Raw genomic sequence first — 27,701 nt, 5'->3', positions numbered from 1 at the left:
CACCAAAGTTCAAAAAGCCATGCCCGGGACTTTGAGTGGGTGCCCCTCAGATGTGTGAAAATTGACCCATTGTTGCAGAATGTGACACAAGAGCAGCTTTGGAGGGCACAACACCACTGCCCTGTGGTCACAATCAAGATTTACCATTGTCAATTACAAAACTACAAATGATAATAAAAGTACATACAAAAATATATCCATCGTATTGGACCATTTTAAAACACCTATTTGTAATATTTGACAAGTGTTTTTGGCACACACAGTATAGAAGCCACTGTACTCTTTTCTAGGTCAGTCTAAGCAAACGGTAACATAAACCAAGGTTTCCTTGTAAAGATTTTTTTCCCTCATCTTTTATTTGCCCCCCTTTGTTAAAGAACCTAAACCTCATTTTGATTTCCACATGCGAGTGAGCATTCTCTCAGCAAAACGTTAGTTGTGAATATGCGCGACTGGTTCTGACAACCCACATTACCGGTTTTCTTGTGAAGGAGTGGCCTTTTGTTTGATACAAAAAGAGAAGTTCGGTCTGAGGCCCTCATGAGTCTGAAATAAAATGACAACCTTTTATCCTGACCTAATGTTACCTTGTTTTTCAAAACTATAAATTTTTTGCATTGGCATGAAAGGAATCTTGGAATGGGACTTATTACTTACCCAACAAATAGCTTTAGTCAGGACAGAATTACACCTGTACAGTATAGGACATTCTAAATACCCATTCTTTGTTTTTTTTTTACTAGGACACTTCATATTCATAATCTCCCCATTTAGAAGAAACACTTAAAAAGGGGGGAAAATAATCAAGCTTTTGTTTTCACTTTCACCTGTAACTTTATGAGAAGCAAATTAGAGGAATTATGACCAATACCGTCTCTCTATGCATTCTGTATGAATGCAACCAAACAGTCAGTTACTCGAGAAAAAAATTACACTTGTCCGAGTTTTGGAGCAGTTAACTAGAAATGTGGTCTTTCAATCAAGTGTCAAATTTCTCTTCACATTTATTTGATAACATTCAAAATGGCAACTCATCTCTGTGGTGCTTAAGGGCAGCTGTTGCGAGCATGGACATATTGTGAAATGTTATCTCAATTAAGGTGGTTTATTTGTTCGGTCAGCATTTCAGACAACTCATGAATGAATAAGTATAGCACAGGTAGGAGTGTCATTTTTAGAGATTTATTGTCCAAAGATATTGACGGCAGGCACATCGATGTCATATTCAGTCTTCAGTATAGAACATTAAAATCCAAAGCAGCAATAACCCCCAATATCTGGCAGCAGATGGTTGACTGCTATGAGGCTACTGGGGGGGTTTTCGAGTCTACAGTGGACTCAAGCTCCTGCAAAATACAAGGATGGGGATGCCTTTTCAGAGGGAATAGTGATAAAAGGTATAAATACCGAATTAAATTTTTTTTACTTAGAGAAAAAAACAGCACAGTAGAGACTGTTTTGGGAATTGGATTCAACCTGAAACAGTTGGATATCAAAGTGCCCATTTACAGGACATACTAAACCTTCAGGGAAAGGCTACATACAGTATATAATCTCAAGGTTTTACCTCATAGTTTGCTTCCATGTGGTCACATTGCAGCACCATGTTGGACATTAATGTTTCTTTTTCTGGTGATCTATCTCTGAATGCTTCCCATGGTCTTCTGTGCAATAAACAATATAAAAAAAAAACAATGATTTTAAAAATAAAAAAACTAAACCACGGGAATTAATGAAATTCATTTTTTTCCAATGTAGGGTCAGATAGTCAAAATTGCCTATTAAACAAAGCATATCCTTACCTTTTTCCAAAAATGACTGCAACCCACACCAGGGCAGCAAGCAGCAAGCAAACTCCCAAAATCACACCTGCATGGCTGCGCCCATTTTCTTTCTCTTGACAGAACTTTCCTTGATAACCGACCATGCAATGACAGTGAATGGTTTTGCCTTGAGGGACACAATTGCCATGGCCACTGCAATGATGTTCACTACATGAGGAAGTGTCCTTTGAGTTCTTAGGTGCGAGTGGAGACTTAGGAAAATGGTCATCATTGACTTTTGTCCTTGGAGAGTCTTTCCAAAACGGACCTAGAGGAGAAGTTCATATTTTTATAACAATACAGTCAACAAAGCTTGTTCTACTTACTGCAAGCCAACACAGCACTCTTATGATAGCAACACTGCTGTATTTTAACAAGCAAAGCGGAACATTGGCGCGATATTAGCCAGCATGAAGTTTTAGAACTCACAATCTTCTTCATCTGAGCGGTCTGGACAGTCCACACGTCCATCGCAGTAATTGTCGTTGTTGATACAGGTGGTAGTGCCGGGACAAACTTGCTCTCCTTTGGGACATTGGTGCTCTGGCGCACAGGATGTGGAACTATTGCTGTAAAAACCCTGAGCACATGTGCATGTGCGGCCTTTGGGATAGGGGAGGCAGAGATGCTCACATCCTCCATTCTTGTCAGCACAAAGATTGGATCCTGAAAATTGGAGATCAAGAACTGAACTCTTGCAGGACTCATGTAATTTAGCAGTGACTATCAGGTATTAAAAGAAAAAGTTGATGTTACCTTTAACAAAATTTGGTCTCTAAATACAAAAGAAATTGCAAATCACGAAATCTAAACAAATTCAGGGGGATAATCGCGGGAGCCCGACCCAAAAACCATCTTAAGGGGACACGAGAACAGAGTGGGATAGCAGCCGCCTGCAGTTTATGCCCTGCTGTCCAAAAGTCGAGAATGACTTAAATGTTAGTATTGGTGACAGTTTTAATAATAATAATAATAATAATAATAGATATAAATAAATAACCTAAAAAAACAACATGACATGAACATATAAATTAAGAATACAAATTAATTAAACAAATAATTTTAGCTCGTGGTGTGCCTTGAGATTTTTTCAATTCAAAAAGTGGGCCTCAGCTCAAAAAAGTTTGGGGAAACATTGCTCTACTCCACAAGACAGCATTATGGTTGTATACATAGAGAATGCATTACATAATACTTTTCAACCCACCTGTCTGGCTCTCATTACTGTAAGCTTTGATTTCCAACAGCCTGATTTTTGTCTCAAACCACAGCTGTTTAGGGTGGAGGCCATCACTGAACCACATTTTGGTAAAATCTAGTTTGGATACAAACATAAGTTAGATCTTGATTATTTATTCATGTCCAGGTAACAATGAAAATAAAAAGTTTTGAAAACAGTCAGTCAAATATAAATTTACATATGCTATGCTCGTAATAAGTAATGGACTGAAAAACTTTATCCTTCCAAAAAGAAATGTCAGAGCCAAGAGGGAAAATTTAAGGTGTAAGAAATATGCGTTAAAACAAAATCAACTTGACTGAATAATCCCATCTGCGGCTTGAAGTTAATCATGCAGGAGCTGATAATTTAGTATAAGGAATGAATCATGAAGCCATGAAAATGGATGGAATTTTTGCCTAATAAATAACCACTGCTATTGCAGACAAGTATTGGAAGTATTCTGTTGCAATTTTCCCAATTAATCACGTCTGTTCGTTCTTACCCTTTTCCCATGTTATCCAAAGAAGCATATTCCCTGTGCGTGTGAAGGAAGCAAGTAGACCAGAGCCTGTTTTGAATTCGTTGTAGCCTGTACCATCAATTCCAATGGAGCAAATATGGCCTTCACCTAGATAGGAAAAACTTTGAGTCAATGAAGTAAGGAGGAAAATTACAGAAGCCAAAATATCCCGTTGAACTGAAAACCTGTGTCGGCCCAGAAGACTGTAGTTCCTTTATTTGTGAAGACCAATGATGTGGGGATGGTGGACTTTGTCCATAGTATTGTTTTGATACTGCCATCCATCCAAGTACAGCTCACCTCAGTCTGACTATTAATACCCACAAAGGCTGAGTAGCAAAGCAGACTTGATGATGAATCCACTGCTATGGATGTAATAGTCTGAAAGATCGGACAGTCAAGGCTATTGACACTCGTTTGCCTTCAAAAGTGATACTGAGACCAAGTTGTACAACCTTAATCGATTCTTGCAGCAGGGAGGCAGTGAAGCCAGTTTGGCGTGAGGTCACATGGAGATTAGGCCGATTGGTGCTGCTCCAATAGATGTTGAAGGTCACCCAGTCAACAGCCAGGGCCTTAACAGAATCATCCTTTTGAAATAGGAAATAATGTATTAATTCTAATACATGAAACATTTACAAGAACTTTGTAGGACAGGTGACTATTTTTGGTTATAAAACCACAAACTGACAACCACATACGTGGACATTATTGTAAGGTCATGAAGGCCATGGTACTTTAAACGTTTTCATTTTAATTAGGTGCCCTATAAAATAGTCAGCCATTATATCACAAAACCAATGCAACTTCCTCCTACCTTCAGTTTTATAATGCGGCCAGCTGGTATCAGTCCCTGTCTTGACCAGGGCCCACTTATGTTCAGCACATCTACAGTACTTTGTTTACCATCCGACACATACAAGGACAAGTCTTGGAAGGCTAAATCAAGATGCGAGGCCTCAGAAAATCCAGGAAGAACCAAAACTCGACTGTTTGGTATATTTTTAAGACCGAACCCTTCACGACGGAAGGACTGAAAGTAAGCCTGAAGATTCAAAAGGAAAAAAGTAAATACATGGAACATTAAAGTGCACAAAACCTTATTTCCTGAAATTTAGGTTTAAACGCATCTTCCTCGACTAAAGAGGAACTTTTTCTCTTGCTCCTAACAAAAATCCAATACTACGTTAATTTTTAATTTAGTTAATACAACCTTTTTTTCCCTCCCAATAGGGAAATAACCTATAGGACACAAAAAGATCTCTTTAAGCATAATTATTTTGTTAGATCTGTTATTAAATATGGGCCCATTGTATCACCATATTTGACGGAGGAATGTTTTTTTCCCCTGAACGGTCATACATGACGAGTGGGCCCCAATGTTCTAGAAACGCTAATGCAGAGGCGCCTTAATTTGGGATGTTAATTTTGTGAACCGTCTGCTAGTTAGTTACTCAGTGTGATAAGTCCCAGCTTGTGACATCACTGACTCACAACAAGACATTTATATGCGGAGAATTTAACAGAGATCTCTGGAGCTGCATTACCTGATACACTATCTTCTCGGACAGAAGCAGGACGAAAGCAGATTCCAAAGGGAGAGCGCAGTTGATCTGGTCCTTAGAAAGTAGCAGCCCTTTAGGACAGCGGCAGACTGCAGCTGGCTTCATCCCACCCACTCCACTTTTCAGTAGACACATATGGGAGCAGTTCAGTTGGTCACAGGGGTTGGCTATTGTGGGCTGAATGAGGGCATGCATTAGCTGGAAAGAGACATGCAGTGTTAAAGTTTGCAAATAAAACCCCCTGGAAAAGTTACATTTCTTACTCTATTCACATACAAGGCAACTGCTGCGGTTGTTACAACAGAAATTTTTCAGAAAAGGTTGGAGGGCACTTGACAAATAGGAAAACTCAGATTGCACAGTACTCTAAATGTCCATCATTGAAGAGTCATAACAAACCTTCAGCCCAAAAGGCTGTCCTGGTCTTTTAAGAAGAACCTTTTGGTTTTTCCCAGTGTTTTTATCAGCCGAGCGGATCGTTCTTCGCTTTGTGTCGGACCAGAAAAGGCGATTGTTGAAGACGGCCACTGAGAAAGGGCTGGGAGTCTCAGCTAATTGAAGAATCTAGTAAGAGGATTTCAATTTATTACAATTACGACATTGGATAATCATGCATGAAGACTGTCTACTCTAGACAGTAATTATAGGAAGCCCGAGTCAGGTGACCTTCACCTTGACATCATATCCGTCCAAGGTGGCCGAGGCGATGCAGCGTAGCTTTTCATCAGCCCAGTAAACTCTTTCGTCCAGATAATCGTAGGCCAAACTAACGGGCCAACTCAGCCCGCTGCTCACCACCACCTTTCTCTTTGATCCATCCATCCCTGAACGCTGGATCTGAGGAGTTCTGCCAATCTCTGACCAGAACATTAACCTACAAGTATTTGGAGAGAAAATATGAAAATTTACATTGACAACAAAACCCTGCCTGACTGGATACCTCACCCTTTTTGTGGTACAAGTAAGAGCGAGCGAGGCTGCTGGAGATCTTCAGCCAGTGCCACTGTGTAATCTTGAGACTTGAGTGTTTTCTCACTGAGCCGCACTGCCCGAATCTGTCCCACAAGTCCATCCACCCAATATAGGTTCTTACCTACCCAGTCCATTGCAATGCAATCTGACTTCACTCCTGGAATTAGATAATTAAATTATTGGCCTCAGATTGACTTTTGGGTCTCAAATGGGAATGTCACCTTTGATGAGTGTCCCTTTGGCAGTGGAGCCTTTTGCTATGTCAGCCCAGCGAATGCTTTGGTAGTCTGGACTGAGCCAATAAACCCTCTGCTGAGCCCAGTTGTAATCCAAGGAAAAGACCGGTCGGTTGGCAGAAGACAGAAGACTCAAAGTCCCACTTTGAATTCCAAGTACTAAGAGCTCTGACTGGACAGATGCCACCAGCAATGGCTCATCTATAGACAGAGCATATAGCATATTTTATTTTATGTCAAACAGGTGGCAAAATTTGGCCTGCCACAGTGTGTTTTTTTTAAATGAACTGGGGGGGGGGGGGGGGGGGGGGTTCTGTTGGATTAGTATTTTTGCCACTAAAGAAATAAATGTTTATTTAGGTATTTAAGAAACAATGAGGGAGGGCTCAAGGTTTCAGTCACTTTGTTCTTGTCACCAACTAAAATTGCTGTTATCCGTAGACATCTGAATACATTGACAGAGCACCCTCCACCCTAGAACCTATAACTATATGGCCCAAAAATGTTGACACCAATGTTTTTTTTTTATAGATTATTCCAATCTCAAATGAATCTAGTTTTCAAATTTACACTAATTTGTATTAGAATGTTTACATTGGGTTAAAACCAATTCAAATAAATATAATCAGCTGTTTAATGACAAATGGTTTACATAGCGATAGAATTAAAACATCGTGATGCTGTGCTTGTCAAGTACAACATTTGCCCCATTTACCTTTGGTCTTACAGCTTTTGTTGTCAGGCTCCAGGTAGAAGCCAGGGTGACATTGGCAGAAGAAAGATCCCTGGGTGTTGAAGCAGGTATGTTTGCATGCATCATGGATTAAATTGCATTCATTGGAGTCCACGCAGGATATTGCATCAGCATGTAATGTGAAACCTGCTGCACAGTAACACCTCTGCAAAAAAGGCAAATATTTTCAAAACCAAACTGGATTTTTTTCGACTTTCTCCAAGCTGTTCTCTCTCCAGTTTTACTGACCGGTCCATTTGGGGTGCTGACACAACCATGATAACATGGAGGAGCTAATGGTGAAGAGCAGTTGCGCAATGTGCACCCCACGCCTTCATCAGAACCGTCCGCACAATTGCGAATGCCATTGCATGCCAGTCCCGGGTCCACGCACTCACCGCTTCCACAGGGGTAAAGATGTGAAGGGCATTTTTTCTGTTTGCCTGTCAAAACAAAATGCAGGCATTAAAAAGCCTCTCCACATTGGTCAGAAACAAAACATGTTTGATTTGAAGTTCAAATGCTAAAATGGCAAATGTACAGTCATCCCTCTACGTGGAAATGTCTCTAGGTATGAAATTCTCAAGTTACGAAACCCTTTCGACCGCTCCAGCATGTGAAAACAAGATCATGGTTATGAAATCCCCTTGTACGAAAATGCATTTACTGTATACGTTACGTTATTTTGAAAGTGTCAAGGAAACATTATTGCAAACCAAATTACTTTTGGTTAGAGCCTCTCAAAAACAAAATCTGATCACTGTTTGCAGTTACGGAGTTCGGTATTAAAAAAAGTATTGGAGCAAATGAAATCAATAAGCAGGCCATGCGAGTCATCTACAAACAAAATGGAAACCAATAGGACTGGTCATAACCCACTTATGACCAATGCTACGCTATTGAGGCAGAAGGAAGCATTAAAAGCGACGACTCCTTGGCGAGGCCTTTCTGTACTGAATAACGAGATGTAGAGATTGTCCTGAAGTTGTTTTAATGCTAAGTTGTTTTGAATACATAATTTGAAGTTCTTTAAGTGTGTTTATGTGCATGTATTTGCATGATCAATTTAGCTTCTTCCTTGCTGTATTGTGCTACTGCACCAATAGAACAAGTTTTAGCATGCTTGTTCTTCAGTTAATTACATTAATAAATCATTAGTTTTTTCATTTTTCCGTTTCTCACTTTCATACAAAGGTGGGACATCGATCATTTTCAAGGGGTTTGGTTGGTTGTTTTTTGAGAACAGTAGAAAAAAATTAAAGAATTTACATAAGTTTGTATGCAGAGGTAAGACTGTACTAACATGTGTCCTCATCTGCTGCATTTTGACAGTCCTGCTTTCCATCACATCTCCAAGACAGAGGGATGCATTGACTGCTGCTTCCACACTTCCACTGGTATTCTCTACATGGCGTCGGCTCAGTAATACAGTTCTGGGTAGAAGACAATTTATGTTAAAGAAAAATTAAACAATATACAGTGGTACCTCGACATACGAGTGGCCCGACATACAAGAAATTTGAGATACAAGTAGAATTTCAGGCAAATATTTGACACACTCGAGTGCAGCCTTACTTTTTCGTCGAAGCCATCCTTGCAGTCTTCCTCACCATCACAAAGCCACTCACTTTGTAAGCACTCATGACTATGGGGGCACAGAAGCTGCAGAGGGCAACGAGGCGGTCTTGAGCAGCCAGACTCGTCAGAGCGGTCGCCACAGTCTGCAAATCCATCGCATCGAAGAGCCACCGACACGCACTGACCACTATTGCAGCGGAACTCTTGATCTTCACAGAACGACAAACCTGCCAGCATGGAGTACATGACTAATTATCTGTTATTCCTCAACAGGGCACACATTACCTCATGGCTAAAAATTGTCACTTTGAAGGGCTAAACATGTTCGCCATAAAAAAAGTGGATTCCACATACCAGTCTACCTCCGCCAGTTACTCACCTTATTAATGATTGCAATTCCCCTTAAGTGTTAATAAAACGTACAAATGCTACGCGGCACATTCACATAGGGTAAAATTTTAGCCTTTTAAGTGTGCAATAAGTGCATGTACTACATCCCAATCAGTTGGTGCACATTTTGTATTCATTAAATACAAGATTCTGTACATATGTACATTGCTTGCTGACCCGGAAGAAAAATTCATGTGCATATATCGTGCTTGAAGAATGACTATTGGCAGTCGACGATTATGTTTTGTCTGGTACTAGTGAAGAGGTTGATCCGGATTAGAGCTGAAATGCGTAAAATGAGATCGGTTCTATAAAAACAAAATCTGTATGAAACTTGTCATGTTGCGCATACAATTTGAAATGATTTTAAAAAAAGCATATAATAAAAGGGAAAAACAAGTGGACAGGTATGATTTCACATACTGCATTTGTCTTCATCAGAGCCATCGGCGCAGTCTCTCTCTCCATCGCACAGAAAGGTCTCTGGTATACAACGTGTGCTGTTGTCACAATGGTGATGGCAGCCCAAGGTTTGACTTTCACAGTTCCTTTCATCAGATCGGTCTTGACAGTCATACTGTCCGTCGCACACCTGTTCTGGCGGGATGCATCTATTACCGTGTTGACATTCAAACTCATCTGGAAACAGAAACAAATCCTTATAAGAACTTGGACTCGCAAAAAAATATATATATATTTAGAATGGGAGACAAACCACTTGTGCATTGAGCAGTGCATTCCGCTTCATCTGATCCATCACTACAGTCCTTCTCTCCATCACAAACGTGGCTGTACAGAACGCACCCCAGACCGTCTTTACAAGCTTTGAAGCCATTACGGCATTTTAGAGGAGCCGACTTCTCCCTGGTGGCTTCTGAAGGAGTGAAGGGAAAAAAAAAATCCAAAAGGTTGCCATTTTAAGTGGTGGCAGCCATTCAATCAAAAGATGTACCATTTTAACCAATCAAATGCTAAATTCCCCACATTGTCAAGCCTTCATGTCATTGCTAAACATTATCACATGCAGATATGAGGTTTTCCGTGTGGGCGCACCTAGGTATAGCTGACAAAAATGGCAGCACTCGTTAATTATTTTTTTAATTTAACCTTTTTTTATTATCAGTGGTCGATTTTAATGTTCAAATTAGGGATGTCCCCAATCAGAAACCAGGCCCAAATCACATCATTTCCAGTAATCAGATTTAAAAAGATTTTTAAATTAGTTTACATTTAAAACCATCATTGACAGACACCCAAATCCCATTTTGACTGGATTGGAGGCCTCTTCTTCAATGACAGTGAATGCAAGTCGCAAAATTATCCATAGGTAGAAAAAAAATGTATAAAGCAAAAGTTTATATAATTCCACATTTATATTGACAGTTTTGCAACAATCGCTACAATAACAAAGTAAATTTCCAAAACATAACTAAAATATCTCCATTCATTCCATTAAAAACAGATAAGTCATCATGATTATTATTGATACGGATATATTTTTTCTTATCGTGATGACAATTTTTGTCATAGCGTCCAGCTCTAAGTAACTTCATTCAAATTGGGTGGGAACAAGACATTTAGTACTCTCCCGAACTTAAGACATTGAGCATCGAATGATCACTGTATCGGCAGACTCAAAATCCAGTCACTGGGACAGAGTCACATGCAAAATTGGGACACTCCTACTTAAAAAAAACATACACCATCTTCCCAAAAATGATACAATATCTGCCGTCTTTTTTTAATCAAAGCAAAATGATTATTGCGTAAAGTATGGGTAGCATGAAAGTTTAAAATTTGTGCAAAATATTCTCGTCCAAGCCAATTTAGCCATCATATGCTTTTGTTTATCTGAAGATTTCAACATATTTTCCCCTTTAGTTATCTTACTTGGTATGGCCTTGTCTGGTGATTTGCACTTCATCTCATCAGAGCCATCTGGACAATGGGCACGACCATCACACACGTACTTTTTGCGGATGCACTTTCTCCGGTCACTGCACAAGAAATCACCTGGGGAGATGGGAGAATCATAGAGATTATATTAGGCACTTTGGCCCTTCTATCACCACTAATGACTTACTTGAGCTTTTACACTTAAAAACACAGCCCATCTCATCAAATGCATCTGGGCAATCTATTTTTCCATTGCAAAGCTGATTTCTTGAGATGCACAATGATGAACCAGAGCATGGAACAGAAGGAGGAATGCATACTGAAGCAGGTATTGGAACCTTAGTTGTGAGGGCATCTGGAGAAAAACATATATACTTTAAAACAGGTTATATTTAATGAAAATTTGCTAAGGTGAAATGTGACTGAAAATGTTCTGTTTATAAAGAGAAACGCTCTGTGATTCAACTGTACGTTCAAAAGGTGTCTGAGAAAATCGTTTGAAAAGGAACCTTTAAAATTACCAAGCAATAACAAAAGTGCCAGAAAACCAAAATGTAATCCCTCAATTTAATAATTTATCATACATCTTATCCTCTCACAAGGCTTGTGTGGGGATGGTGGAGGCCATCCCAGGCAACTATGAGCAGCAGGCAGGAGACACCCCAAATTGGTGTCCAACCAATCACAGGTCACAAGAAGACGGACAACGATCTATGCTCACACTCAACCCCAAGGGCTATTTTAAGTGTTTAACCAGCGTACCATGCATATTTCAGAGACGCTGGAAGAAACCAGAATAACCAGAGAGAACATGCAAACTCAACACAGGAAGCTCCGAACCTGGTATTGAACCCATGATCTCAGAACATTGATGCTGACGAGCCACCCATTCATCCATCAAAACCCAATTTGTGAAAATATAGTACAAATGGTGTGTGAACCAATAACATCGTCTAATTTTAGTACTATTTATTCACTAGTAATTTGTTACTTTGTTAATAGATGGCGAATAACAAATACAAAAGTTTTTCCAATCCAATGTCCAGTTTTTTTCCTTCCACCCAGAGGGAAAAATGTTGTTTTTAGTTCATTTCTATGATAAACATGCATTTGAGTGATAAGTAAACCAACATGCTCGGTCGAGCTCAGTCCCAGAACGCATCAAGCTCATATCTCAAGCCACCACTGCAATTGAGCATTGAGTATTTTTTTTACTTGGAACATACAACAAATGAGAAAATAATCTGAATATTGGTTTTAATTTTGGCTTTTGATTAAAAAAATACATTACTTAATGGGTTATCTGAATAGCGAAATGTAATACATTTTTCAGAATTGTACTTACCACAACCCACTTCATCAGTGCCATCGACACAGTCCCTCTCTCCATCGCACAAGAATTTCGTCGGTATGCAACGATGGCCATCTGCGCATTGAAACTGGCAGCTTTTGCTTTGTTCCTTACAGTCTAGCTCATCTGAACGGTCGCTACACTGAGCTCTCCCATCGCAGACCAGGGCTTCAGCAATGCACATGAGCCCATGAGCACATTGAAATGTACCTTTGGATAGTCAAGAGAAAAAAATCAATGAAGGAAACAAAAATGCATGTTATAACTTTTAAATTTGTATCAGACAACCTTTATCACAGGTCTCCTGGCATTCTTCTTCATCAGATCCATCCAAACAATCTTTTTCTCCATCGCATACATGGCTGAGCATCACACATTCTGTGCCGTCTTTACAGAGCTTTGTGCCGGTACGGCAATTCAGGACTCCTGCTATCGTCGGGCGCACAACGACACTCCGACAATTGAGCTCATCTGAGCTGTCGTGGCAATGGGCCCGGCCATCGCAAACCAGAGCCTTGGAGACGCAGCTCCTACGGTCTTTGCACCGAAAGTCAGCTATTGGGGAGGAAAATGTGATGAACAAATAAAAGTTTGTTTGAAGACTTAATTTGATTACTTACTCTTAATAGGGCATCTTTTCACACAATCCTCATCTGAACCATCAGGACAGTCTTTTACTCTATCGCACATCTGCGTTGAACGAATACAGACCAACGAATTTGGACACAAAACCCATGGACTCGCGCAGAAAGGTTTGTTAAAGGGCTGTGCGGATGTGGGTAATTCAATTAAGGATGGGGTGGAAGACGATGGTGCTTCTGCAGAAAGAAAAAAATATGTAAAAACTAAGTTTAATTTCCCATTACTTTTAATTCATTCGTCAGTTATAACTGTTGAAAAACAAGGTGTCCAAAGGTTAGTCCAAAGTGCAATCAACATGCTTTGTCAAGCTCAGTCCCAGAACGGATCAAGCTCATATCTCGAGGCACCACTGTAATTGAGCATGGAGTTTTTTTTTATTTTTTATATATACATATATTTTTTTTACATTGAACATAGAACAAATTAGAAAATATTTTGAATATTGGTTTAAATTTTGGCTTCTTTTGATAGAAAAAAAACTACATGTACATTAGTCATCGAGTTAACTCTAAATGGCGAAATGTAATTCATTTTTCAGAATTGAACTTACCACAACCCATTTCATCTGTGCCATCGACACAGTCTCTCTCTCCATCACACAAGAACTTCTTTGGTATGCAACGATGGCCATCTGCACATTGAAACTCACAGCTTTTGCTTTGTTCCCGACAGTCAAACTCATCTGAACGGTCGCTACACTGAGCTCTCCCATCGCAGACCAGTGCTTCAGCGATGCACATGAGCCCATGAGCACATTGAAATGTACCTTTGGATAGTGGAGAAAAATGCAATGAGGGGAGAAAAAAAATGCACGTTATGACTTTTAAATTTCTATCAGACAACCTTTATCACATGTCTCCTGGCAGTCTTCTTCATCAGATCCATCCAGACAATCTTTTTCTCCATCGCACACATGGCTGAGCATCACACATTTTGTGCCGTCTTTACAGAGCTTTGTGCCGGTACGGCAATTCAGGACTCCTGCTATCGTCGGGCTCACAACGACACTCCGACAATTGAGCTCATCTGAGCTGTCGTGGCAATGGGCCCGGCCATCGCAAACCAGAGCCCTGGAGACGCAGCTCCTACGGTCTTTGCACCGAAAGTCAGCTATTGGGGGAGGGAAATGTGATGATCAAATAAGTTTGTTTGAAGACTTAATTTGATTACTTACTCTTAATAGGGCATCTTTTCACACAATTCTCATCTGAACCATCAGGACAGTCTTTTACTCTATCGCACATTTGCGTTGGACGAATGCAGACCAACGAATTTGGACACAAAACCCATGGACTCGCGCAGAAAGGTTTGTTAAAGGGCTGTGCGGATGTGGGTAATTCAATTAAGGATGGGCTGGAAGACGATGGTGCTTCTGCAGAAAGAAAAAAATATGTAAAAACTTAGTTTAATTTCCCATTACTTTTAATTCATTCGTCAGTTATAACTGTTGAAAAACAAGGTGTCCAAAGGATAGTCCAAAGTGCAATCAACATGCTTTGTCAAGCTCAGTCCCGGAACGGATCAAGCTCATATCTCAAGGCACCACTGTAAATGAGCATGGAGTTTTTTTTTTTTTATATATATATATATATATTTTTTAACATTGAACATAGAACAAATTAGAAAATAATCTGCACATTGGTTAAAATTTTGGCTTCTTTTGATTAAAAAAACTACATGTACATTAGTTAGAGTTAACTCTGTATGGCGAAATGTAACTCATTCTTCAGAATTGAACTTACCACAACCCATTTCATCTGTGCCATCGACACAGTCTCTCTCTCCATCGCACAAGAATTTCTTTGGTACGCAACGATGGCCGTCTGCGCATTGAAACTCACAGCTTTTGCTTTGTTCCCTACAGTCGAACTCATCTGAACGGTCGCTACACTGAGCTCTCCCATCGCAGACCAGGGCTTCAGCAATGCACATGAGCCCATGAGCACATTGAAATGTACCTTTGGATAGTCAAGAGAAAAAAATCAATGAAGGAAACAAAAATGCATGTTATAACTTTTAAATTTGTATCAGACAACCTTTATCACAGGTCTCCTGGCATTCTTCTTCATCAGATCCATCCAAACAATCTTTTTCTCCATCGCATACATGGCTGAGCATCACACATTCTGTGCCGTCTTTACAGAGCTTTGTGCCGGTACGGCAATTCAGGACTCCTGCTATCGTCGGGCGCACAACGACACTCCGACAATTGAGCTCATCTGAGCTGTCGTGGCAATGGGCCCGGCCATCGCATACCAGAGCCCTGGAGACGCAGCTCCTACGGTCCTTGCACCGAAAGTCAGCTATTGGGGGAGGGAAATGTGATGAACAAAAAAAAGTTTGTTTGAAGACTTAATTTGATTACTTACTCTTAATAGGGCATCTTTTCACACAATCCTCATCTGAACCATCAGGACAGTCTTTTACTCTATCGCACATTTGCGTTGAACGAATGCAGACCAACGAATTAGGACACAAAACCTGTGGACTCGTGCAGAAAGCCTTGCTAAAGGGCTGTGCTGATGTGGGTAATTCAATCAAGGCTGGGCTGGAAGACGATGGTGCCTCTGGAGAAACATTAAAATTGAAAAACTTAGTTTAATTTCCCATTACTTTAAATTCATTTGTCAGGTATAACTGTTGAAAAACAAGTTGTCCCAAGTGTAGTAAGCAGAATCCTTCAAACAGTACACAAACGGACAGACTGACCATTAACTGGGCTTCCTGTGTATGGTACTTATGTACCCGAGCTAATATTGTTTCGCATACTCAATATATATGGTGTTTTAAAAACCAATTAGGGAATACTTCACGATAAAACATTGCACAACTCTAATCAATTCAAATTCTGTCTGAAATGATCTTCCCACGTGTTTGAGGAAATTGGTCATTACACTTTCATTTCCATTCAGTAGTAGCGGCAGCAAGGGGTCATAATTTCTCAAAAATTTGAGTACAGATATGTATTCATGAAGTGGACACTAACATCCAAACATAAGTGCTGTACCTCAAAGTTATTTCTGTCATTTGGCCCTGTAGTGGTTAGTATACCTTTAATAAAGCTAAATGTGACTTTTTGTTTTAAAAATAGTTGTGATATACATTCTGTAAGATGTTTCACCATATTTAAAAGTGCATTTAAGCAGGTTTTGACCAAGCTTGTTTCACTAAAAACTAAGAAAATGTCAATGAAGGCTACGTGTTTTTCAAACTTGAAACTAAATCGGTGCCAAACAAGGTTTTAGATAAATTGATAAATTTACTTTCTGTACATTTAGATAATTGATTTTTAAAATATGCAATAATCCTACAATATGGTATCAGATTGAATCGTCATACTTATCATTTAGCACTTATACAAAAAAAAAAATGTATAGCTCTTGTTCTTGATTTACCACAACCCTCTTCATCCGACCCATCCCGGCAGTCTTTCTCTCCATCACATATGTGGCTGTAGGGGACACATCCGGAATGATCACGGCATAGCCGGAAACCCACACGGCATCTTAGCATCCGTGCTCGATCGAGGGAAGGCGCTACAGTTGGACAGGAAATCTCATCTGAGCCATCGTGGCAATGGGCTCGGCCGTCACAGACCAACTTTTTCACAACACAGCTCCGCCTGTCTTTGCAGAGGAAATCCGCTGTGGAAGTTAAGGAGAAAACAAGTTTGACTTCAATTCCACACTGACTTGTTAAATAAGCACAATGATGTACTTACTTTTTTTTGGACATCTTCTGATGCATGCATCTTCATCAGAACCGTCAGAACAATCTTTGACTCCATCGCATATTTTTGCTGAGGGGACACATGAAGAATCTGAACATAGAAATGAAGGACTTGGACAGGATGGCTTGCTTGGAGATGTATGTAGAAGCAAAGGATTGCCATTTATGCTTTCAGTTGGTGCCTCAGTCATTGAAATGTCTGGAGAAAGACAAATAAAAATAATCGAAAGTACATAAACTCAGCTTTGACATTGAGTGCTGCGATATCATATTAAAATGAAAATTCACCACATCGTTCTTCGTCCGAGCCATCTCTACAGTCCTTCTCTCCATCACACACATGACTGATGAGCACACATTCGCTGCCATCCCGACACAGTTGGGCACCTACGAGACATTTCAAGGCCTTCGCTCGGCCTCTGGGGATTGCAACACCTGGACAGTCAACTTCATCGGAACCATCGTGACATTGAGCACGCCCATCGCAAACGAGGCTTTGAGAGATGCAGCTCCTTCGGTCCTTGCAGCGGAAATCTGATTACAAAATGTCAGGAACATAGGCAGGAGACAATGGGAGCAAGGGTCACATAATGGTGATAAATGAAACTACATGGTAGTACTTTAATATTATCCAAGCAGAATTCAAATCTTTATCTTCTGAAAGGTGACGAGTGGTCAACTTTTTTCAAACTCAAACACATTTTGTTTTATCCCAAAACTTTCAAGCACAACTCTTACAGCAAGTTAAGTGTTAACTAGAAACTAACTGTCAAAAGGTTGCTGAAAAAAAAATCTTGAAAATTTTAGTTCTTAATGTTTAGTTTTTTTTTTTTTTTTTAACAGCGTACTTACCATTGTGAACGCATCTTTTGATACAGTTCTCATCTGACCCATCAGGGCAATCCTTTGTTCCATCACACATCTGCGCTGGCCGAATGCAAACAAATGAATTTGGACAAAACATTGATGGACTCATACACGATGGCTTTGTTGGTGACGGCAAATAATTTAAGGTTGGATTGGAGAAAGATGAAGTTTCTGATGTGTCTGGAAGTTGATACAAACTAGTCAACATTCACACAACAGAAATTCTGTACATTCATTTCATTTGTCAATTACTGGAATTTAAATCAAACATAAACCAAAAATGTCATTTACCACATTCTTCCTCATCTGACCCATCCTGGCAGTCTTTTTCGCCATCACAAACATGACTGTAGGGGACACATTGGGACTGATCCCGACATAGTCGGAAACCCATACGGCAATTTAAAGTCTTTTTTCGAATGGCCGCAGGAGCTATAGTTGGACAGTAAACCTCATCTGAGCTGTCGTGGCAGTCAGCTCGACCATCACAAAGGAACTTTTTGGCAACACAGCCACGCCTGTCTTTGCAGAGAAAGTCCGCTGTGAAAGTCAAGAGAAGAGTATAGAACAGGGGGCTGATACTGATACAGCACAGACAATTTAACCAATCAGGTTTACACAGAACATTAAACATCTGACTGCAAACCACTGATTGCTCTTGGGACACCAGATTGTTGAAAATGTGTCCTCTGAATTGGATGGAACAAATGCCTGCACCCCCTTTGTGGAATAGTGTGCCCACCCCTGCTTTAGAATGTGCATTTTTCAATGACCTAAACTAAGGTCCTACAACCAGCCAGAGAAAAGAAATCTGGGGTGTAATAAATGAATATTCTATAGTGTAACAATTTTTGGAGGATTCTGTGTCTAAAAAATGATATACCATGTTCAGAAAAAAGGAATTTAGTCGAACAAAGAAGGCCTTATAAAGAATATGAACAAAATGCCAGTCACTGTGCAAAATTAAAGTATCCTACAAAACCTATTTTATAGTTAAAGAGAAAGTGCATAATTTTCTTCACCCTACGTGGCAGTTTTGAGTTTGGCGAATAACACTTGTACTAAATTAAACATTTTTCCCCATGTTTTTTTACTTTATTACTCCAAATTGGCCCCTTCAAAGAAAATGCAATTATTATAGCAACTATGCTAGTGCAAAAACATATTTGGGAAAGAAACATTTCTTAGAAACAATTTTTTTTATGGTATTGCAGATAGAAAAATAAAAAAAGGTATATTTATTTTTAAACCCACCAATGCACTGGCTGTTGTGTTTTTTACCGGTCATGTATATTGGTCTTACTTTTATAGGGACATCTCTTTACGCAGTTAGATTCATCAAAGCCATCAGGACAGTCATCTCGCCCATCACAAAACTGCTCCGGGGCAACGCAGAGGTGAATGGAGGGATGTGGACAGAGGAGTGATGGGCTGATGCAGGCAGGCAGAGTTGTGGCCATTCGGCTAGATGCTTCAATCGGTGATTTTGATGGAATCACATCCAGTTCTGTAGCATTGAAGGAAAATGAATTTAATTTCATCATACAGGTTTGAAGCCATAAAAACATTTAAAGTTTCTTACCACAATTCTCTTCATCAGATCCATCCTTACAATCTCTCTCTCCGTCACATACGTGTCTGTACAAGATGCATTCCATGCCATCCTTGCACGGCCATGATGCAAGACCCACGCGACACTTGAGGGGGGCTGACTGAGTTCCAAGTGAGGGAAGGGCAGGGCAATCAACCTCATCTGAGCCATCGTCACAATGAGAACGCCCATCGCACACTAATGCTTTGGACACGCAGCTCCTCTGGTCCTGGCATTTAAAATCATCTAACATGCCAAAGGCAGACAGGGGGGAAAAAAAGCGCGTTGATTTCAACTGATGAATTTCCCTGGCAACCGTAACAGACTGCTATACTACCTTTGGATGGACAGTTTTTAACACAAAAACTTTCATCATCTCCATTAGGGCAGTCTTTTTTGCCATCACACAGTCTGTTTTTAGGGATGCAGATGGTGGTGCCCTTGCATAGCATAGAGGCTTCGGTGCATCTGGCAGCAACTGGCACTATCGGAACAAATAAAAGGGTTTTTAAAAAAAATTAAACAATGAAAGACTCATGAGAAAATCAAGTATTAATGAACCTGTGTGTATTTCACCAAGTGCTGCCATCACACTGACCACAGGACCCATCACAGTCAAGTCCTGTATATGTCGCTCATCACGTCGGTCCCACAGGGTCAGGACATCCCCCGACAGAGACAACAGGTAAGGCTCTAGGGCACCCACCACTGAGCCGGAAATATTCCAATTCCTTCCCAATTGGTGTTTTTTCTCCTGGAGCAAACTCAGCATTGTTAGTCCTGAAAAGTGGACAAAAAGCACAAATAGCCAATGGCACCCTTCGAGTGACAGATGTCCACTTCATTTGAACTGGAAATGTGTTATGAAGCAATACCACATTCATTACATTGGACATATGAAACAAACTTTCTGGAGTTATTGAAAAACATTTTGACAAACCTGCCAGGTTGGAGTTCCAAAGCAAACTTGCAGCTCTAAGATCAAATGCAACATTTCCTTGAACTCCTGCCAAATTTAGGAGTTCTTTGACTTTGCCTCCGGTCAGGCTCATGGTAAAGATTTGCTCCTCCTCCAACCATATGAGCCCACCCCTCAGCCAGTCCAGATGAAGGCACCGGATCTCTTTGGTTGTGTGGTACAACTGCCGCTGATAATGACGGTCTACCTCCACAAAACCAATCTTGGTTTGGTCACTCGACACCCAGTACAAGCGCTGACTCTTCTGGTCGACTTTGACAAGACAAACTAGAACAGAAGAACACATTTCAATTTCATTTTAGACTCGATTGAATTAGAAAAAATTGCAAACCCGTCTAATTAAATAACACTGGTTATTTAAGATCAAATGATCAAACAAACAGAAAGTAAAAGTAATTTATATTATTTTTTTATGTACAGTAATACCTGGAAATACGAGCTTAAATACGTTCCGGGACTGAGCGCGTCAATTTACTCGTAAAATTTTCCATTGAAACTCAGGAAGGAGCAACTGAACACCAAGCTGCCAGTGACCTTCTACTCGTCTACCATTGAGTGAATGCTGACCTACACTATGAGTGTGGCACTCAAGCTGCACAGGAGCCAAGAGAAAAAGACTGCCGGGGGGGATCAACACGGCCCAAAAGATCAACTGCGCACTACAGAGCCTGTCCATCTTCTACAAATCCCAGTGTATTAGAAGGGCAAAGAGCATTATAAAACGACAATAGACGTTCCTGCTTACACCACTTCAATCTGCTGCCATCTGGAAGGTGGTATAGGGCCATAACAGCCAAGGCAAACAGATTCAAGGAAAGTTTCTGCATCTAGGACCTAATCAAGACCTACTATTATTGTTGACAACTTTATCTATTACTATCAGGTGATAATTTATGTATCATTACTGTATATTGATTGTGTTTGTTGTTGCATCTATAGACTCAGCGAGTGGTGCGCTGAACATCTCCAAAACCATGGAATAGTTCCTGTACTTCAGACAGAACAAGACACGTATTGCCACCAGGATATCTCATATGATCGTATCTCAATGCAGAAATTTGGTCTGAATTTTTGTAGGTTGTGGCACAAGCATGTCAAAGTATCACTGTATTGTCAAACGAAAAAGATTATACAAACTTAAAAAGATACTAAATTCCTTAAATCTTTAATTAAAAACATAAAATAACTTAAAATTAAATATATTTTAAATAAAATGAAACACATTTTGTACTAGCCATTCCAGTGTTAATTGGACTTAACATTGTCAATAGTCACTAAAAAATTAAGCAATAAATGAGTCCTTTAAACTATAAAATGGTTATACGACTAACTCTTTTGCTGCCATTGATGGTAACAGACGACCAAATTCTTTTCTAACAGAGAGGATGGCTTTAATGATCCGTGCCCTACCCAGTTAAAATAAATACAGAGAAAACATTAACCTGACATGAGTGTAGGAATCCACTCCGTCTTAAGTTGCGTTAGGCTGGTGCGTTCAACGTGGCCAGTTTGGTTAGCCCAATACAGCCAATCTTTGTTCCAGCTCACATCAAATGACAGGATGCCCTTGTTTGTAGAGAAGATTTCAATTTCTGATGACATGCTGCCTTTAAACTCCAAAAGGTTAATCGTGCTGGAGGTAGCATACAAGAATTTTGGATCTGTCAGACAAAAACAAAAAAAATAAAAAATATACTACATTTTTTTCTGCACCAAATTATACCCAAAAACACTATAGCCATAATTGTACCTACACTGACATCTTCCATCAACCATCAACACTTTGGAGTCAGGACAACGACATGTAAACCCCACAGGGTTGCCTTTAGTCAGGAGACAAATCTGGCAGGGCGTCTTTATGCACGCAGATGTCCCTAATTTTCAAGATACAAGTCAGGCACTTTTTGTCAAGCATACGTAGACGAGCAAACTCACTTACCCCGAGGCTGCTGCAGTTCATGAAAAACGGTCAACAATGGAACTGTGGATTTCCACAGAAACTTCCTCCGGCTTGGTTGAACCTGCGGCACTTGCCAGAGTCCTTTGTCATCCACCCAATAGAAGAAACTTTCGAACACAGCCAGGTAGAGAGCTGGCCCCTTGTTGAACAGCCCAGTAAACGTGTGCCGGCCAGTCCCGTCCAGTTTCATCGTCTCAATGGACTGATGGAAAAAGTAAAAAGTTTGATCAATTATGTGGACAAGAAAAGACCAGCATTTTGTGATTCACCATCTTGAAGTCACTAATCCAGTAGAGCCTCCTGGCAGCTATGTCAGTTGTGAGCCCATGTGCCAATTGGGCTGTGAGTACAGACAGAGAACTCCTGTCTGATCCATCCATCCATGATCTCTCTATGGTCACTCTGCCACCATGGCCAGTGTTAATCCAAAACATCAAGCTGCAAGACAAACAGACATCGGCACATTCGCTACATTACGGGAGAAGAAAAGAAAAATAATTTTAAAATGGACAAAAACACACCTCTCCATTGGTACAATAACCAAATCCGATGGGCTGATAGATTTACTCAACAAGGTAATGTAACTTTCGTCGTCATCTGCTTGCATGTAGATCGATTGGGTCCTCTGATTGGACCAGAAAATATTTCCGTTGAGCCAGTCGCAGGCTAGACTTTGGATTCCAGGAAGCCCTGTGTGAAAAGTTGACCAATATCTCAGGTTGTAAATAATGTTTAAAAATAAATAAATAAAATCACAAAACCAAATAGATAAGATACTAAAAGTCTCTGAACCAGTTACTAAAATAGGATATTACAGCAGCTATCAAACCAAATCTTGCTTCCTTATGTTCAAACAACATTTCAAACAACCTAATTTCAAGTACACAGAACTAACCAGCATAAATGATTACGCTACGATGTCCATCACTTTTATATATGAATCCTGTGTTATCGGCCCAGTAGTAGAGGCCTCGGGCAATGTCATAGGTCAGGGCCACTGGCTTGAATTTAAGAGTCTGAAGCACAGCAAACTGTTTTGACTTGACATTAAGTAACCCAACTGAAGTCCTCGATACGGTTAGCAGTCGGGTAACATTCCCTGTACACAAACATCGATAAAATACATAGAGTTGGATTTTTTTTTAAAGCATTTAAATGGAATCGTTTCATAGTATACGAACATAACAGCATCCTTACCCGTGGCCATACAGGTTAATTCGTCCACCTGATTGAAGCCTTCTCTGCAGTGGCAAAAGTAAGACCCATCTGTGTTGGAGCAGTGATGCTGGCATGGCTCAAAAGGAACGACACATTCGTCCACATCTGTGGACAAGTGGTTAGACGGGAATGGGAAATGAGGCAAAGGCTCACTGCAGCTAGCAGATGGTGTTTTCACAGTCATTTAGTGATGGACCAATAATTAGTGCGGCCGATGAGGGACGATTTGGACATTTTACGTATATCGCATTGGCCCCTTTTTTTTCTTTTTAAGTTAGACCAGCCAAAATTGAGTAATCAATTTTAGACCGGGTAATTTCATCTCTGATGCAGCCGTGCACAATGCAAATTTAACTCGCCAACCCTCTACTGCCTTGTCACTATACAAATAAAGTTGAATTGTACATTCAATAACATACAACATAAAATATAAGAATTCAATACATTTCCTAATAAATATAGGGAAGATCAGATTATTTTGACATTGGCTCTCTTAGTATTTATATATTTTTTTGTTACACTTAATGCAAATGAACATCCAATTATCCGTTATCAGCCTCCAACAAATCAGTACCGGTCCTGAAAAATGCATTTGGTCAATCATAATATGTAGCAACTTCTGGGCTGGGAGAGTTTTGTCAGCATGTCCTTGGCCTGCCCCGAATCCTCCCGCATGATGGGACGTGCCTATATGTCCAACCCAACTCATCTGACTCCTCTCAATGCAGAGAAACGGCAGATATACTACGAGCTTCTCACCGCCGAAGGAAGAGTCTGGAAATTCTGCTGAACCCTTTTCAGCCTCTTGTATCATGACTTTGTTCGTTCAGTCACGACCATAGATGATAGGAACATAGAGCAACTGGGAAATAAAGCGCTTCGCCTTGTGGCTCAGCTCCTTCACAATCACTGGTATTGCGGTCTATGAACACCAGGAAGGCTGCAGGGCCTGACAGAGTACCTGGGAAGGTGCTCAAAGCCCGTGCTGACCAGCTGGCTGGAGTTTTCACAAAAAAATTCAATAGTTCCTTGCAACAATCCATCATTCCATCCTGCCTGAAATGACAGAGAGGTAAGTGATCCGATTTATCTATACCGGCAGAATGCCAAATTACGAGTCCGAAATTATCACTTATTTGGGTCTTTCGCCGGGAAAACGCACCGTATGGAGAAGCGCTACCAATTTCGTCATACACAATTTCTGCGTATGATGACAATTAGGCTTTTGTTGTTGTTGTTGTTGTTTGTTGAGTCAATGAAGATGACAAAGCCTATGTCAGATTATTATTATGGTGGACCGATGTAGACGCCACACTGATCCCACTGCCAATCTCCAGTTTCAAGACAACAGAAGCACATCGGCCAAAAGCAAAGATGCAATGCTGAGGCCACCCAACCGAACACTTTCAACGCCACGGCTGAGTAAGATATTCTGTTCATAAAAGTTCAGAACAGAATTGGTGCCAAAGGATAGCTTGGTCAAACTCCCACTGAAAACAGATCCGACTTGCTGGGTAAAAAGACCAGACTTTGACACCGGACATACAGAGACCAGATACGACGTATCAGAGATTCCAGTACCCCATCCTCGCAGATTAACCCCCACAAGACTTCGCAGTGAACAGTCAAACACCTCAAAGTCCTCAAAGCATATGCAGACCGGTTGGACACGAGGCCACCATCCCAGTCTGCCAATCCATAGACACTACTCGATGTCGACACAATGTTGCAGAGGCATCTCAACCAAAACAAATCACAACATGTAGTACTGACAAACAATTTAAATAGTACTCACATTCTCACTTACTAGGTTCCTCGGTGGCAATATACCAACACTACAACTACCAAAACTGGCAACATCATTCCTCACTGAAAACCAAGAACTACATGTGGAACCTCATTTAGACAAATAATTAAGTCTTTTATACTTCGCATTTCACTTAATTGAACAAGTCAAGCAGAATCAAATACAAAACGTGTCTAACCTTTGCAGACTGCCCCATTGATGGAGAGTTCGTACCCCACAGGACATGTACACAGAGATCCCCAGGATTCATCTGTACACTTGTGACTACAACCGCCATTGTTCACAGAACACTTTTGCCCTGCAAGAAAGAGTGACAAACATTTCATTTGTATCTGCATTTAGTGATTCAATTGTCAACATGGTTGTTTTAGTCCTAAACTTACCGCAAGTAACCGGCTCATCACCGCCATCTGCGCACTGAAATTTCCCATCACATATCTGGTCAGGCGACAGACAAACATCTGCACATTGCAGGCCATCGCACAGAACTGTAAAAAGAAATGTGACACATTTTAAACCATTACCTCGAAAGGAACTGCTCGATCTCAGGAATTTGACTTGGATTGTAGATGTATCCATGTATTTATAGGCTATCTACATCTATATCTTTATCTATAAAACAAGAGATCATATCTGTCAATCTCGCTAATTGCTCCCCTGATTAAAGATTGCAATTCCCCTTAAGTGATACACCATACAAATGCAATCCGGCCCATTTAATTAGAGCACACTTCGATATAAAAATGTCCCCTAAAGTGGACAGGGTGCCTAATCAATCTTTTGCATATACTAAATTCAAGATTTTGTAGATGTCACTGGATGTCGCTGACAGCTAGACTGTCTGGGGACAATACTTACTGATGCCCTATAGTTATATAGTAAAGGTGGAAATGAGTGACACGTGTCCACATATGCTCAAAGCATGACTACATCAGCAAATAACGACGATCCAGATTTACAGCTAAAATGAGGAAGACAAGATTGGTTTTCCAAAAAAAAAATCTACTTTCTAAAAAATGTTTCTCCCATACAAAAGTTATATATCTTACACGATTTAAAATCATTTAAAAAACGTATGAAATACGGGAAAAACATACAAGTTGACAACTATGACAGATTATTAAAACTTTCTGACCACAGCCCTCCTCATCAGTGTTGTCCATGCAGTCGTTCTTTCCGTCACAGCGCAGGTCTGCAGGCACACACACTTGGTTCCCGCACATCCAGTCCGAGTCCAAGCAGCCATTAGCGATGGCACAGTTATCGGAACCGAATGGACATTGCTTGCTTCCATCACAGCGTTCAGATTTGTCAACGCAGCCACCCGAGCCCACACATGGAAGCTGACCCGGTGGACATTGAGAGTTTGGGGGCACTTAAAGAAAAAAAAATGATTTAATATTTTGGTGAAGCGGTTTGGCAGTCTAATATTTTGATACATTAAGGGGAAGAACAAGCAATATTAAAAGGGTGGTACCAAAGTCAAATTGTGAATTAGAAAAGGGATGGACTTTAAACATAACAAATTTGAGCTAATGATATTCAAGGTCGTAACTTTTGCCTCAATCTTCTAAACACCATACATATTCACAATGGAGTAGTTAAAACATTCAACATGGAAACACTTCATGTCTAGTGAAAAGCAAATCCTGTGCAGATTATAGCTTCCAGCAGCACTAAAAAAAAAAAAAAAACTCACTAGTACACTCGATTTCATCAGAGCCATCCAGACAGTCTCCCTCCCCGTCACATCTCCATTGATCAGCAATGCAGGTTCCATCGTCACACTGCCACTGATTTGGACGACATTGGAAATTTTGCCCTGAAAAAAATACACAGAAGCCACTGGTGTGAAACGGACATTGGTTAAAATTCTATAACAATAAAACGGTGAAAAGCTGAAGTGAAACATGTAATTAAGACACGGATTAATAACGGAAATAGACATCAAGTTATCAAGCCTCTTTCCACTAAAAACACACTTTATAAAACATGAACATTTTAAATGAGCAAATATAAGCCTAAGGAAAAAGCATATACAATTGAAACTGGCTTGCATTTTGGCTCGTTATTTCTGATCGTGACAAAAATCAGCACTTGGAAGAGCAACATCGATCTTGTACAAAAATGTTCCAAACTTTAGAAACAGCCAAAATGAAAATAAAATGTTTTTACCTGCGGACAACTTCAAAATTGACAGGAGAAGCATACAAATGAGTTGGCGTGATTCCATGACGGACACGCACGACTCAGCTGGACAAGTCCGACGGCTGCAGGGAGACCCTTAATTAAGTCGTTAACTGGACATGCGCACTTTTGTACGCGAAAGTAAATACAACAATATTGCTGCCAATTACGTTTAAGTGATGACGTTAATAGTTTGGAAACATAAATTTACTATTATGATTTGATAATTCGATTCAGATAATTAAAAGCGCTGCAAATTCATTTGGAACTATAATTAAATTGAATTCAATATTTAAATAATAAACAGCATTAACAGGCAAAAATGTGATGCAAAAATAGTGATAAACTAATGAAGTCATATGGTATTGTGATTTTTTAAAAGGCTGGTTTATTTTTTTAATATCAAATAAATTAAAAAAAAAAAGATGAAATGGC

The 27,701-nt window shown here is 40.1% G+C and overlaps 1 protein-coding gene across 1 annotated transcript; it reads right to left on the bottom strand.

Moving 5' to 3' along the window:
* Positions 1 to 1,166: 1,166 nt before the first annotated feature.
* On the bottom strand, positions 1,167 to 27,394 carry lrp13b (low-density lipoprotein receptor related-protein 13 b). The gene is made up of 53 exons (XM_077737455.1): positions 27,255 to 27,394; positions 26,779 to 26,901; positions 26,215 to 26,454; positions 25,463 to 25,567; positions 25,258 to 25,377; positions 23,252 to 23,377; positions 22,950 to 23,153; positions 22,576 to 22,744; positions 22,324 to 22,492; positions 22,034 to 22,256; positions 21,849 to 21,968; positions 21,537 to 21,755; positions 20,056 to 20,361; positions 19,677 to 19,895; positions 19,453 to 19,599; positions 19,107 to 19,361; positions 18,828 to 19,031; positions 17,816 to 18,064; positions 17,510 to 17,704; positions 16,946 to 17,191; positions 16,650 to 16,856; positions 16,324 to 16,572; positions 15,298 to 15,495; positions 14,965 to 15,231; positions 14,671 to 14,886; positions 14,103 to 14,300; positions 13,772 to 14,038; positions 13,479 to 13,694; positions 12,907 to 13,104; positions 12,575 to 12,841; positions 12,281 to 12,496; positions 11,123 to 11,290; positions 10,930 to 11,052; positions 9,755 to 9,913; positions 9,463 to 9,678; positions 8,647 to 8,876; positions 8,375 to 8,504; positions 7,321 to 7,514; positions 7,054 to 7,237; positions 6,324 to 6,539; positions 6,076 to 6,259; positions 5,803 to 6,004; positions 5,530 to 5,694; positions 5,113 to 5,328; positions 4,383 to 4,610; positions 4,021 to 4,155; positions 3,751 to 3,946; positions 3,548 to 3,673; positions 3,031 to 3,138; positions 2,253 to 2,489; positions 1,803 to 2,091; positions 1,568 to 1,664; positions 1,167 to 1,346 (listed from the first exon to the last, which is right to left on the bottom strand). The coding sequence occupies exons 1-53, from the start codon at positions 27,310 to 27,312 to the stop codon at positions 1,299 to 1,301; spliced, it is 10,047 nt and encodes a 3,348-aa protein (XP_077593581.1). The 5' UTR covers positions 27,313 to 27,394; the 3' UTR covers positions 1,167 to 1,298.
* Between the last annotated feature and the right edge of the window lie 307 nt (positions 27,395 to 27,701).

Source organism: Stigmatopora nigra, chromosome 17 (assembly GCF_051989575.1).
Source record: "Stigmatopora nigra isolate UIUO_SnigA chromosome 17, RoL_Snig_1.1, whole genome shotgun sequence".
Taxonomy (NCBI): Eukaryota; Metazoa; Chordata; class Actinopteri; order Syngnathiformes; family Syngnathidae; genus Stigmatopora; species Stigmatopora nigra.
The sequence above is the reverse complement of the archived record's forward strand: the minus strand, read 5'-3'. Positions and strand labels throughout refer to the sequence as shown.